General features: G+C 34.8%; 1 protein-coding gene across 8 annotated transcripts in view; it reads right to left on the bottom strand.

Annotated features, from left to right (window-relative positions):
- Nucleotides 1-15,530, bottom strand: part of PTK2 (protein tyrosine kinase 2) — a 439,876-nt gene that overhangs the window by 151,639 nt on the left and 272,707 nt on the right. For all 8 annotated transcript variants that reach the window (XM_069081220.1, XM_069081223.1, XM_069081221.1 and 5 more), the window contains 2 exons: nt 12,425-12,455; nt 1,948-2,000 (listed from right to left, as the gene is read on the bottom strand). In XM_069081220.1, the coding sequence (XP_068937321.1) occupies nt 1,948-2,000; nt 12,425-12,455 (84 nt within the window). The remainder of the gene's footprint in view (nt 1-1,947; nt 2,001-12,424; nt 12,456-15,530) is intronic.

Here is a 15,530-nt window from a genome sequence, read left to right as displayed (position 1 = left end):
GCAGTCAAAGAAACAATTCTCTAAAATAAGAATGGCAAATTATTAACAATCACATAAAAGCAGCCACAAATCATTAATTATATGAAAAAATGTAAATAAAAACCACACTGGGCTTTCATCTCATACTCATAAAACTGGCAAAGATGACAAAAGATAGGAATAATAAATGTTGGAGAAAGGTATGGAAAGACAGGCACAACAATGCATTTTTGGTGTAGCTATACAACTAGGTACAGCCATTCTGAAAAGCAATTTGGAATTATGCAAATAAAATGACTAAACTGTCCACACTGCTAGATATTACTGCCTCCCCACACCCTTTTCCTAAGGTCATTGACAAAGAGACTCCATACACACTAAAAATTCATATGAGCACTTTTTGTGGTTGAAAATAATTGGAAAATAGGAGATACCAGTCAACTGGGGAATGGTTATGTGGCACATGAATGTAATGGAATATTTTTGTGCAATAAAAATGGACAAATAAAATGAATACAGAAAATATATAAAGATTTATATGAACTGATATCATTGAAATAAGCAGAGCTAGAAAATAATATACACAATGACCCCAACAAACTAAATGAAAGAACAACCACCACAAAACAGGCAAAACTGAACATTGCTGAATTATAAAGAAAAAGTCTGGTACCAAAGGAGGTATGAGAAGCCACTTTCCATCTCAGCTCTTTTGAAGAGGCTGGGGCTCAAAGGTGTGGAATATTGCATAAAATATGAGATTTTTTGGATACATTGGTCCTTTTAACTAAAATTGGGACCTCTGTCATTCTCAAACCTTGTGCTACTATTCTCATTTTTCATAATCTTTCAAATACTACACACAGTGCTTCAGCAATCACTAGCTTTTTTAGTACCAAGGAATGTAGCTCTTCAGGGCGAGGCGATTTGAATTCATCATGGGCAAAAAAATATTCTCAAACTATTTCTTTACTTGTCCTAGATGTGAGCTCTCACTAGTCATTTTTCTTTTGTCATTTCTAGCAAAAAGGTAATTTTCCTCATCAAAGAAAATGGAAGCAAAATACAAATGGAGCAGCTTGCTTCTTCTTTTCTTTTGTTTATATTGTTGTCCTAACCACACCAAACAAAAGTCCTTAAATCTTACTTTTTCTCCCAAGAAAAATTTTAAAATGTCCTTTTTGACGTCCATAGCTTCCTAGCCCCATGATTCTCAATTGCTAGGTAATTAGTGATTAAACAATATAGTTACTGTGCAAAGACACTGATCCCTATCCTCCTTAGCCCTGCCCAATACCTACTGAAAATTTAAGAAAAAATTACCTATCAACTCATGGGCTGGTGACCAGCTATAGTAGTGCCGTAAGGTAATAGAATTTATGTCTATGTCTAAACCAAAGTACAGAGTACTTTCTAAGTCAGTTATATCAGCTGAAGTCCAGAAGGGGATGGGCATTATCAAAATCAGTTTTATACTTCAAGCTCTTCAATTTTCACAGAATTGTAAGGAATACTTTAGGAATTAGTTTATAAACCAATAAGGCCATCATAGTCCTACACTACTATTTTATTACAAATTGCAAATGAATACTGCTTTATATTAAAATAAAATATACAAAATTAAAAAATTCATGTTTCTGCTATTTTTCAGAAACCTATAAACACAATTTTAATTTTACTTATTTCTTGTCTCCTTAAGACATGAATTTTGACTCAAATCTTTAAAAATCAAAATGTTCTTAGATAAATCAAAATGATTGGTTTAACTTTCTACTGGAAAAATACTTCTGAAACGCACAGCATTTCTTTTACATTTTCAAATCACACTCACATAGCCTTGGTTTAAAAAGTATATTGGCCAAACTCATTAAATCTGGGAGATTATAAATATCTGTGACACCACAACAATACTCAAGTGAATTACAATTTATTGAACTTAGTAATAAACTTCACAATTTTGACTCTTACCTGATACAGAGACTGTATGTGTCCTTACTCCTTGCTTCTCATTGTTGGCTAGCCTGTAAAACAGAGTTTCAAATCTTTGAATGCTGTACATTCTTCATAGTTAGACAGACTGGGAATTCATTCTAACAGCGAACCTTCTGTAATTAGCAGGACTGATCCATCTTTCATGGATATGGAATTATAGAGGGGAGGATATAATAAGAGAAAGAAAAAATTGGATTCTACCATTCAAGTCCACCTGAGCAATTAAAACTTGAGTGCTTAAAAATGTTTATTTCTTAAAAATTAATTAAAACACTGTGTCAGGCATAAATGTTTGAATCAAATTTACATAATATTTTAAAAGGTACATCAATTTATAAAGCCTAGCTAAAAATAATGGACATTTGGGTTAAATTAAAAAACTATATGTGAGAATATAAGAGTGTGCTAAAATGGGTGTAAATCAACAATGGAAAATTATAACTAAGGTAGCTAAAATAAAACTGGAAATATTACTTAAGTAAGGTTAGGAATTCTCAAGTTTGGGTACATTCTTCAAAGTATAAAAGTATATAATATGAATAATTCTATTCCAAATAGAAATAAAATATCCGGTTGCAAGTTACTAGCAGCCAAAAAAGGAAAAGCATTTTCTGCTTTATATATGCTGTTTATTTCATATTTTTTTATAATCAGAGAATCAAAAATCATATGAGTATTTACAATGGCAATTCTAACATTTATTAATTTTCTAAATAATTGTTTTCTTTTGAAATGAAGGAAGCCAAAATGGATTAGTAGTCTTCATTTGCAAAACAGAATGTGAACTATAAAAAGGAAATGTTTTCCAGATGTATAATACTTCTGCCAAAAGTCTCATTTCAAGAGTTTTAGGTAATTAGCACAAGAAAAAAACATATTTGTTATAACATTATTGAGTATATATGAAAAGGAATGAGTTGAAAAAAGTGCACAATTTAAAAGCACTGCCTGAAGCATTCAACAGAAACTATTCAAAAACTAAAACTAACCTATGGACACATTTTCTTTAAAAAACAGACAAAAAAAAAACCCCTAGACTTCCAATAATTTCATTTTGTGGAAATAACAGAGGATTTAGATTCATATGACTCAAAACTGAACCCTGGCTCATGATGACCAATGCACATCCTTGGGCAACTCATATAATGGCAGCTTCCTCATCTGTAAAATAAGGTAGGTTTGCAGTAGATAGCTTCTAACATTTCTAAATTTCTTATATTCTCAAACCATTCAGTCAATAATAATGGAAGTACATAGAACTTGAAGGTTTATTAAACATATTGTTCATAACAACCTTGTGAAGCATTAGGCATGTACACTGCTATTATTATGTATCTCCTGAATGGTGTCTTTTACCTGAGGGCTAGACTTCAAATCCGGGTATCTGGGTTAAATCCTAGCTCGGATGTTTATTGGTGATGGCAGGCATGTTGCTTAATGTCTAAGCTTCAGTTTTCTCATCTGTGGTAGGCCTCCGAGATGTTTCACAGTTTTATCAGTGACTTGGATAGTCAGTCTAGAGGGCATATTTATCAAATCTAGAGATGCTACAAAGTTTCTGGCAACAAGGGGGTTATAGTCCCCTTATGTGCTGTGCCCTCTTTGGACCTTATTTGGAGCACTGTGCTGAATTCTGGGAGGTACAGTTTAAACAGGACGTCAAGAGCTAGAGCTTGTCCAAGGGAACGACTAGGAGAGTGAGAGGTTCTCAGTGCTTGTCTGTCATATGAAGATCAGTGAGGTAATTGGAATCTATGCTCTAGCCTGGAAAAGAGTTGGGTAGGAGGAATATGATACCACAGAGAAAAAGCATGTGCTAGGTGCTTACTGTACGTATGTCAGTAATACTGTGTTGTCTTCAAGTATCTGAAGTAGAAGAGAGATTAGATGTGTACTTCACCACAAAGGGTAAGACTATGAGCTGTGGGCAGAAACTTCAGAGACAAATTTGAATTTCACATCATAGAAAATTTCTTAACTATTAGGAGGGTCCCTGTCACTGGAAGACTTCAAAAAAAAAAAGATGTGGCTTGGGGAAATCACTGCACCTCACTGGTGGGCTCATTTGCTAAATGAGTACAGCCATGTTCTGTACAGGGCTCTCTTTTCTTCCTCAGTTCCTATGGGTTCAGTTATTTCTGTGTAATTTAGTGGTCTCAAACACATAGCCCACAAACACTCCTGAGTCTGACCCAAAACAGATTAAGATGTAGTTACTATCTGATTTTGATGTGTTGATGTGTTAATGATAAAAGAAATACAAAAAGGTATGTGTTTTCTAAGTCACTATGAGGCCCACAGGGATCATATGTATGTTCAGTGGCCCCTGTTTCTATTGGAGCTTGATGACACTGATATAAAGGACTTTCACCACTATATGTCCAACTTGAGTCTCTCATCTTACATTTTTTAACTATCTATATTAGAAATTTTCAGCTGGCTATCCTTGAGATCTCTTCACTCAAAACATCTTAAAGAGGAATTCCTTATCTTTCCTCCTAAATACAGACTTGGCTCCTAATACCTCCATTTTTTGTTGATGACTCCACCATTCTTCTGGTCATGGCGGTTCACAAACTCAAACTCCTTTCACTCTCTCATCCCATATGTAAACTTAAAAAAATGAAAAAAGCATAGTTGAAGTCTTTGCTAAGCACTAAGGATACAAACAGAAAAGCAAAACAGTTCCCACTCTCAAAGGGTTTATATTGTAACGGGGGAGGAGAGATAACACATATAGGAGAGTTCATCTGAAGGGTGGATGGAAAGGCCTGGTAATTCTAAGGTGTTAGGAACAGGGTGAAAAGTAAGGCTCAAGGGGCCAAAGGACACAGTGTCAGAAAAAAAATGTTAAGGCCCGGTTAGTTTTCATCTTACTGTAAATATGATATTTGTATATCCTAGTAATATAGGAAACAATATCCACCTCATAGAAAATGGGGGTTGGTCTGGAGGGCTCAGGTCCATAAATCTTAGGAAGGAAGGAATAGATCTGAGAATTGGAATGGGCCATGGATTGTTGAGTTCTCTACTGTAAGCATGGAGGAAACACCAGTTACTTAGTCTTGCAAATTTTATGAAATGAAAAGACTGGACTAGATATCTACTGATATGTCTTTGAACTCTAGAACTATGATTCTAAGATCAGATTATTCTACTTCCACAATATCTCTCCCATATCCTCTATTCTCTGTACTCATAAGGCCTTGTCTGATGATGTTCTGGACTAATGCAAAAGCTTCCTTGCCTCATGGTTCTCCCCACTCCCATCCAAACAATTACCAAAGTGATATTTCTCAAACAAAAAAGTCTAACCACACTATTCTGTTAAATAAACTCCAGTGGCTCCTGATTATCTCTCAGTGCTAATAAGAATAGATGACATTTATATTGTTGCAGGCAGTATGCTAAGCATGTAAGATACCTTATTTAATCCTCACAACAACCCTGGGAAATAAGTATTATTATTCTCATTTTACAGATGAGATAAACAGAGGTTGAGTGATTTGCTCAGGGTCTCATAGCCAGTAAGTGTCTAAGGTCAGATTTGATACTGGGTGTTCTTGACTCTAGGCCTGGTGTTCCTTCTGTTGTATGACCCAACTACACTACAGATGCCTCTTTTCAGCATCAACAGCTGTTCAACAATCTGGCCTGAAAACATGCTTCCAATTTTATACATTACCACCCTTCACAAAGTCTATGGTTCAGATAAACAAGCCTTTTGGCTGTTCTATACACATAATGTTCCATCTTCTGTCATTGTGTCTTTGTAGAAGCTATAATTACACTTGCATAAAATTCATACATTTCATTTGCACCTCCTAGGATCCCATATTTCCTTTCAAGCTCAGCTTAACTACCTTCTATATGAGATTGTTCTTGAAATTCCAGGTGTTATTACCTCCTGCCTTATACTTAATGTGTATATGCTTATTTATGTACATTTTACTTTGCTCAAAAAAATGTAGGTTCCATGAGACTTTGGAGTATTTCATTTTTTATTTTCTATCTGGAGTATATAGGCCAAAATACTTTACAAACAATTGGTATTTAATAGATGGTTAGTGATTGCATTTAGTATGGGGGAATCCTTTTAGATTTAGGTTGGATTAGATGGCTACTGTGATTTCTTATAACTCTCAACTTTGTGATCCTATGAAAAAAAGAAAATAGTATTTATACTTCTTACCTCTCTATATTTACATGAGGAAATTATAGATCTTAAATAAAATGTGCCATTATTATTACTGTTGTTGTTGGCACTAATACTAATGGATAAAAACAACAACTATGTAATTCCCCCAACAAAGTTTCTTTTATGTACCTCAATGAATTCTCAGTTCAAACCATTATTAACTATGGTGTGTATATAAACTACAAGTTAGTCTAACAATCATTAATTTATTCAATTTAATTCAGCAAAAATTTGCTGAATGCTGCATACACACATATACATATACGCACAAACATACTAAGCACTGTTAGGCATGGGGAATAACAATAAAAAAAAAAGGAAGCAGATAATTCCTGCCTTCAAAGAAGATACACTATAGAGTAGAGGGGGAGGGAGGGAGATGGGAGTGAGAGAAGGTAAAATATGTACATAGATAAAATATAGAATGCATACACAAACAAATATAACTTTGAGGTGATCCCATGCTGCGGTCGTAGGGGAGGAACAAGTGATGAGAACCATAGCAGAGGAAGCAAGAATATTTTTGGAACAGTGTGGCTGGGGCAGTCTAAGGCTGCTTTAGGGGAAGAGAAGAGTACCTGAGGTTGAGCCCCTGGACAGAACTCAGAAAATAATAGTAATTAGGACCAGAGACCTAGGGAAACATTACTCACAATTCAGGATTAAAACTTGAATAGTAAGCTGCCAAAGATAAAATACAATAAAAATAAAAATGAATAAGCAAAGGAAAAAGAAGTTGACCATAGATAGTTACTTTAGTGTAAAAGAAGATAATAGGTTCATATTCAGAGTAAAGTAGTAAGGTTAGAAAAAGAAAAAGCCATTCCTACCCCAAAGAGTAACACAAAATGGTCACAAGCTCAAAGAGTTCTTGGAAGAACTTAAAAAGGAATTCAAAAATCAAATAAGAGAGATCAAGGAAAAACTAGCAGAAAAAAAGTAATCCAAAATAACTATGAAAAGAAAGTTAACAATTGGAAAGAGGTACAAAATCTTAAGAAAATACCTCCTTGAAAACTAGAATTGGGCAAGAGAATAACAAAACTAGAAGAAAATGTGAAAACATATCATTAGAAAAACAATGAACTGGAGAAGAGATAGAGGAGAGACAATATAAGAATGTAAGAATGACTGGACTACCTGAAAGTCATGATTAAAAAAAGAGTCTGAATATAATATTACAAGAAATTATTAAGGAAAACTGCCCTGAAGTTCTAGAACAAGAGGGCAAAGTAGAAATAGAAAAAACCTATTGTTCACCACCTGAAAGAGATCTCAGGAGGACAACTTAGAGGAATGTCATACTCAAGTTTTCAAATTCCCAGGTTAATAGGAAAATATTGCAAGCAACAAGGAAAAAAAACAATTTAATTACTACAGAAATACAGTCAGGATTTCACGAGGCCTAGGAGGTTCCACTCTAAAATAGCATAGGTCTTAGAATATTATATTTTGAAGAGCAAAAGAGCTGGGGTTGTGTTCAAGAATAAGCAGTTACTCAGCACAGTTGAGTATAAAAAATGGACATCTGATGAACTGAAAGACTTTCAGGTATTTGTAACAAAAAGACCAAAATGCAACAGAAAATCTGATATAAAAGATCCAGAAGAAACATAAGGAAAACATTAAAGACTAATTATAAGGCACTCACTAAGGTCAAACTGTGAATTTATTACATATATATATATATATATATATATATATATATATATATATATATACATATGAAAATGTTATCAGTATTCTTAAAATTTTCATCACTACCAAGGTAGTTTGAAAGAAAAGTTGGGGCAAAGTTGTGTAGGATAGGGTGACACTGAAAAACAAAACTGGGTAGGAAAAGGTAAAAGGGAGCAATGATTAAAATGGGGGTATGAAAGAACTAATACAGAGGGAGCAGGTGAAAGTGAGGGGCTGGTAATATTGGAACCTTACTTTGATTTGGGCTGAAGAGTAAAGAACGTGTACATCTCCAAGGGTGTAGAAGAGTTCTGAACACACAGAGGTAAGAAATCTGGGGGACAGAGTGACAGAGGAACTTCTGGAGCAGTGTGTGGATTGGGATTTCGGAGGGTCAGTACAGAATTGATGGGGGAGACTTTTGGAGGGGTGTGTCAATTGAGACTATCAAAAATGGAAGAACCATCAAGAGAGATTTCATTCTCACAAAGAAAGAATAACTGGTTGTATGGGTGGAAATAATGGAAATCCTATAAGGGAGAATGCCATCTTATAATATTTCATCTTAGAATTTGAGATAGAGATGGAGAAGAAAGTTGGGCATGGTCTGACATGCATGCCAGATTTAGGGAAATCAGATTTGAGAAGCTTCAAAGACAGAATCCTACGGCCTAAAGTTCTCTAGAGATAATCATACTGGGAGAGCTGTAAAGAAGTAAGAATTACATTCTAAATTAAAAGTAATACATGTTAGTGAGAAATAAATGGGGAACTATATAAAACAGATGTAAACAAAGAGTAAACTCATCAAATGCTTCAGATTTTAAAAGGAAATATACTGAACAAGGAAGAAAAGACAGCTAGCAGAAGATAAAAAAAAAGAAACAAAAACAAACATTGTTCAAAGGAATTATGTTGGGAATTCCAAAGTTCAAAATGAGTTGAAGCTACCACTCCCCCAAAAGTCAGAGCTAACAAAAACTGTCTTTTAAAGCTATACTGGGGAGAAATCAGAAGCTCAACAAAAGATAGGGATAATTGTCTGGGAGATGAGAAAATGAAAATTGATGACCAAAGGCAGAACTCTTCAAATCGTATGACATCTCTGCTTTCTCTCCCAAGAAGAATGATCTTTGAGGAAAAAAAAGGTTAACAGAGATAACATGGCTAAAATGGCTAATAAGTTATGAACTTGGGTTGATAAGTAAGGATAAAGTCAGTGAATAAACATTTATTAAACACCTATTATATACTAGGCACTGTGGTAATAATTGCCGAGGATACAAATATGAAAACTAAAGTCCCTCTCTCAAGAAGTTTATGATTTATTGGGGAAGACAACACACAAAAAGAAACTGGAAAGGGGTGAGTGGATGAGTTCAGAGGAGTGCAGCCAAGTGAGAAATGAAAAAATGGCTGGACTTGGTGTTTTCCCTAAATAAAGATTTTGAAAGGACCTCTCTGTTCCACCCTCCATCACACTAGGGCAGATGTGAACTTGCAGGATGAATAGATTCCTGGACGTATGATGGAGAAGTCCAAAGTAATGCATCTAGGCAGGAAATAAAAGATAAGAAAGCATCTATCTACTTTCACTGTTATGAGTAGGAGATATATTTTTCAGCAAACAAATAACAGAGGCCATTGTAAAAAATAAAAGATAACTGACGATGTGAAACTAAAAAGTTCCACAAATTTACTCATCTAGGATAAAAGGAGAAGCAACTGAATGAGAAAAAAAATCTTTATATTATAATTTTAAGATAAGGTCTTGATATCCACAAAATCTATATCAATAGCTAACAGATAGCTATATCTATATGTAGATAGAAATACAGCTATGACCAAAAGCCATTCTCTAACATGTAAGTATTCAAAAGACAGGAACAAAAAGTTCTTAAAAACAAAGGTCACAAATGAAAAAATGCTGAAAGTCACTAATAAGAAGACAAACGCAAATCAAAATAATCTAGAGGTTTCACTTCACGCTACATATATTAGCATATATGATAAAAGATGGGAAAAGTCAGTGCTGGAGATAATGAGAAGGTAGTCACACTAGTATAATGCTGACATAGCTGTGAATCAGTATTAATTACTCTTTTGGAAAGCAATCTGGAATTACATAAAGCGGTAAAATATTTATATGCCAAAATACTAATGGCAGCACTTTTTGTGATGGCAAAGAATTGGGAACAAAGTAGATGCCTATGGATTGGGGAATGGTTAAAAAAGTTGTGGAACATGGACTAATGGAACATTACTGGGCTATGAGAAATGACAAATATGATGAATACAGAGACATATGGTAAGATTTACAGTAAATGATGCATAATAAAGTAAAGCAAAACCAAGAAAACGATATACACAATGACTACAACAATGTAAATGGAAAGAACAACCACAAAATAATCAAAAGTAAATGTAGCAAAATTACAAAGAGCAGGGCTCCAAAGAAGACTTATAAGAACACAGTCCCACACTATTCCTTTGCACAGGCGAGTGGAACATGAGTGTGGTACATCGTACCTATTTTCAGACTTTTCCCATGTATTAATCAGTTTTGCTGGATTTTTTTTTCCTTTAAAATATACTATTGTTATATAAGATGACTCTGTTGGAGAAGAAAGGTGGAGTAAAACTGGGAAAAATTCAAATATTACTTTAAAAAATCAGGGGCAGGTAGGTGGCACAGTGAATAGAGCACCGGCTCTAGAGTCAGGAGGACCTGAGTTCAAATCCGACCTCAAACACTTACCACATACTAGCTGTGTGACCTTGGGCAAGTCACTTAACCACAACTGTCATGCCTTCCCCCCTCCAAAAAAACCCAATAAAATTATTTTTAAAAAATTAAGGAGAAAAAGAGTGGCATCTAGCTGCCTTTGATGTAATCAATTCACCCGCCTACGTGAACTATAGTACATAAACTAGAGTGCTGAAAGAACTTTCAAATATGATTACAGAATCATTGTAATACTTGAAAAATTGGGGAGATAAGGAAGTACTACAGGATTAGAGAGTGCAAATGATCTGATTTTCAAAAAAACCCAAGTTTGGGGCCTAAAGACGAGAGGTCAGTGAGCTTTATTTCAACTTCTGGAAAAATTATGGAACATATTATCAGTCAACATCTAGAAAAGGAAGTGATATATGCAAATAGTATGCTTTCATGAAGAACAGGTCATAACAGAACAATTTTACTCCCCTCGTGGTCAAGGTCACTGTAGTATTTATTATTAGATGTAGGAAGTACTGTAGACGTAATTTACCTAGATTTTAGAAAAACATTTTTACAAAATCTCTCATGAAATTTTTGTGGACTAGATGATGATATAATTGAGTAGATTTGGAACTCAAAAATGGTTGCATCTAAAGAACTAATATTTAATTAAGGTTTAATGTCAACTTGAAATGTCATCAGAGGAATACCTTACTGATTCATGCTTGGCCCCATACTGTGTATTAATTTATTTGCACATTCACTTAGTTATTTATTTTGAAATTAAGTCTCCTGATAGTGCCCAAGATCTAAGTTCACTAGCCACTTCCAGGCCAGATACAATTGTGGTTGGCATAGAAGCTTTGTTCTGTTCTGTTTCCAACTTGGGTTAAATCTCCCCCTCCTTTGGCAGCTTGCTAGCCTCACAATCCCTCATGCTTACTATACTGGTACTGTACTTAGTGTGAATACCAGCTCAGCTTTAGTCCTAATAAAGCTAAAAACTCCCAACTCAAGCATTTCATCAGCTTCAACCTCTCCCAATAGCAGGGTTTACAGGCATGTAATCACTAACATGCAGGGTCCTCTATATTATTTAATATTTTTTTGAATGACTTGTACTAAGTCAGGGAAGTTATACTTATCAGATTTTCAGGTATTACTGGGCCAAATTGAATAAGATAAGAATATAACAAAGACAAATCCAAAGTCTTACATTTGCGTTAAAATTATAAACTTCAAAAATATAAGATGGATAAGTCATAGCTAGAGAGCAGATGTTTTAAAAGATCTGGAAGTCTTAGTGGACCACAAACTTCATATGAATGAATAATATTATATAAAGCCAATAATTGTTGAACAGAGTATCATGACCTGAATTTGTACTTTATTCTGGCAGCTGTCTACAATGGAAAAGACTGGAAACAGGAAAATCAATGCTGTAGTTTTTGCAATAGTCAAGGCATGAAGTAATGAAGTTCTGAGCAAAGGTCATAGCTGAATAAGCCAGGCTGGGGTGAGGGGGAAGGTCTGAAAGTGACAGGTATTGTAGAGTCGGAAATGAAAAGACTTGTTAAGTAGAACAGACGGGAAATAAGGGATAGCAGATAGTTGAAGACTACTCTAAAGTTGTAAACTTGGGCAAGTGGAAGGATGAACATACTTTCTTCCTAGAAATAGGGAAGTTTGGGAAAAAGTGGGTTGGGAGGAAGAAAATGAATTTCATTTTGGACATGATAGTGTTAGTATGCTTCCCTTGTAGGGATTAAAAAAAAAAGATTTAGTCAATCATTTTGATGCTAATTACAGATCCTGAAAAACCATAAATAATAAATGACTGAAATAGTACTTACTTTGGTATGGATGGTAAGGCTCTTTCACCTTCTGCAAAAACAAACAAATAATAGAGAAGAGGTGAGTAGGTGAGATTAGCTTTTTAATGAATTGTTTTTCAGATAAAGATCAACTTTTGGTGCTTACAATGCAATAAGGTAATGTGAGCTACATTCCAGTATTTTAGCAAGACCACTGCTAAAAACTTCTTAAGAGTACTTACTTTAGGCTTTCCAAGTTTTATATTCAACTTCAGATAATTCAGAGCTCTAAATTTAATTTTAACTATCTAGACTCATATTACTTTTAAAGCATCACTTGATTCAAAGGGACAAAGCAAAGAAATATTATTATAACATTACACACAAGTTCTATATCTATGAAATATATCATATTTATAAATATACATATGATATATATTATATACAATATATAAATAACATTTATTTGGTAATTTACTATTTACAAAATATTTTCCTGACAGCAACTCTACAAAGCAAATAGTACAAAACCCCCAGATTTCCTTCTAAATTTGATTGTTTTAAAATCTGAAAGGCATCTTCTGGAGAAAATCAGCCTACTGTTTGCAATTATATTCAGTGATCCTTCTAATCCTTACTGTACTAGGCAAATAAATATGAAGAATAAATAGTCTGGCTATGCTGGATCATAAAAACAGGTATAATATTGCTGAGATTATATACTGGAAATCATTCGGGTGTATAACTCCAATGTGATTTGATAAAATAATTTACTTTTATACAAAGAAACCTAAGAATACTGCTAATTGATATATTAGTCACAAAAAAATCCTGGTCAATGGAATAAACACTCAACCATATGATAAAGATAATAAAATAATGGAATTTATTTATATTAATAACTTACTAATATACCTTTATCACTTAAGACAGATACTATCAAAACCTATGCAGGATTTTTTTTTTTGAAACAACAGTCAATGCAAATACACATAACAAGGACTGTTCAGATAGCATGAATTCTCCTAGTAAGTATAATGGTATCACATACATTAACGGGCAGGATGCCTCGAGATAGGGATTGCTCATATACTAATGACAACAGAAAGATGATTTATTTCTATACAAGTGTCATCTCTAGTTTCCTTACTCAAAAACAGATTACTGCAATGGATCTGCACAGTGTCTTACACACTAGAGGAATTTAAACATTTATCAAATGAGTGAAAAAAGGATAACTATCTTATATTCACTGAACTTTAAAAAATAACAGTAATGATGGATATACTGTTTAAAAAGAGTTTCTAAGTCATTTAATCAAAATATGTTTGCTTCATCAGTTAGACTAAAGGCACCCAGTTAATTGCTCTGTCTGACTCAACTCAAGTTACTTCGCACTCAATCTAGCCCTTCATAAAGAGGCCAAAGGGATTTTCCAAAAGTACAAATCCTACCATGGTACTGGCATTCTCCTACTCAATAAACTTCAGGGGCCCCAATGCCTTTAGGGAAAAATATAAACTCCACTGCTTGGCTTTTAAAAATCCTTCACAACCTGGCGACTATCTGCATTCTCAACTTTATTACTCCTTTCCTACATTTTATGGTCTAACCACATTGGCCTTTTTGCTATTCCTCACACATGGCATTCAATCTTCCATTTTCATGCCTGTTTCTAATCCCTAGAATGTTCTCTGTCTCACAGAATCTCTTATTTCCTTCAAGACTTAGATCAACCATCACCTTCACCAAAACTGTTCCTGATTCTCCCAACTGCAAGTGTCACTGTTTCTTAAGCTAGCTTGAATTCTGCATGTAAAGTGTGTGTGTGCACACGTGTGTTGTCTAATCTGATGGGAATTAAACACCTTGAGAGCAGTAACCGTTTCAGTTTTGTCTTTCTACCTCTGGCATGTGATACAGTGCTTGGCACATAGTAGATGCCTAATACATTTTTGTTTTAAAAAATGATCGAATCTATTATTAACAGTTATATACTAACACAAACCAATATCTGCCATCTTTTTCAGCAAGATGCAATCTTTTTCTTCCCTTTTTACTTTCTAATCTTCACCTCTTATTTATTAGTTTCTTCTCTACTGCCTTCAAACATGGTCAAGTCTCTCCAGTCTTAAAAAAACTTGTATTAGATGCTATCATCTTCACAAGCTATCATTATATACCCCTTTTTCTCTTTCTCAGCCAAACTCCCTGGCAAAGCTGTCAACATTTGCTGCTCTTTGTCCAACTACAATTATTCCCTTTGCTGGATCTTCATCCATATCATGCTCATGCACACTAATTGTGTGTGTGTGTGTGTGTGTGTGTGTGTGTGTGTATGTTTTAATTTCTCCAGCTCTAAGGCTAGTCTCACACCAAGCATAGTCCTCTGGATATAACACATCTAAAAGGGAACTCATGATAACCTCCCCCTGCCCCCACCCCACGCTCTCTTCTGAATTCCCCTCTTACTATCAGGTGAACTATCATGGTCACACAGCATCAGTGTCATCCTTGACTCTTTACTCTTACTTGTACCACACAACTATCTTTTTATTCACACAACCACAGCCTTGGTTCAGAGGCTTTCGTTACCTAAAACCTGCTCTAATTAGTCTCCCTGCCTAAAGTCACTCTTTCCTCCAAAACATTCTTAGGTGATTTTCCTAAAGGATAAGGTCTGACCATGTCACCAGCCTGCTCAATCAACTCCAGTAGCTTCCTATTAAATCTTTCATCAAATAAAATAATTCCATCTGGCACTAAAGCTCTTTATAATCCTGCCTTCTTATATGTTATTCTCCCTCATATACTCTTAAAACTAGCCAGATTGCTCTACTTGCAGTTCCTGGAACACAATATGCCACCTTCAATCTCTGTTCCTTTATGCTGGCTATCTCCCATGCTTGGAATACTCTGCCTCCTCACTTCCACCTCTTAAAGTTTCCCTGGCTTGATTCAAGACTCAGTTCAAATCCTGACTTCTGTGAAATTTCTTTCCCACTCTTTTCCCCTGTTGTTGATGACTTTGCCTTTAAGAGAGCTTTTTATTTACCTTCTCTATGGCTTACACGCACCTGGATCTTTATATGCTATCTCCCCATTAGGATGCAACTTCCTTAATGGCAGGGGCTATTTTTGCCTT

This window comes from Petaurus breviceps, unplaced genomic scaffold (genome assembly GCF_028583685.1).
Source record: "Petaurus breviceps papuanus isolate PSGF00001 unplaced genomic scaffold, PetGlider_PUasm1.0 98, whole genome shotgun sequence".
NCBI lineage: Eukaryota > Metazoa > Chordata > Mammalia > Diprotodontia > Petauridae > Petaurus > Petaurus breviceps.
Note: the sequence above shows the minus strand (reverse complement) of the source record. Positions and strands in the feature narration are given on the sequence as shown.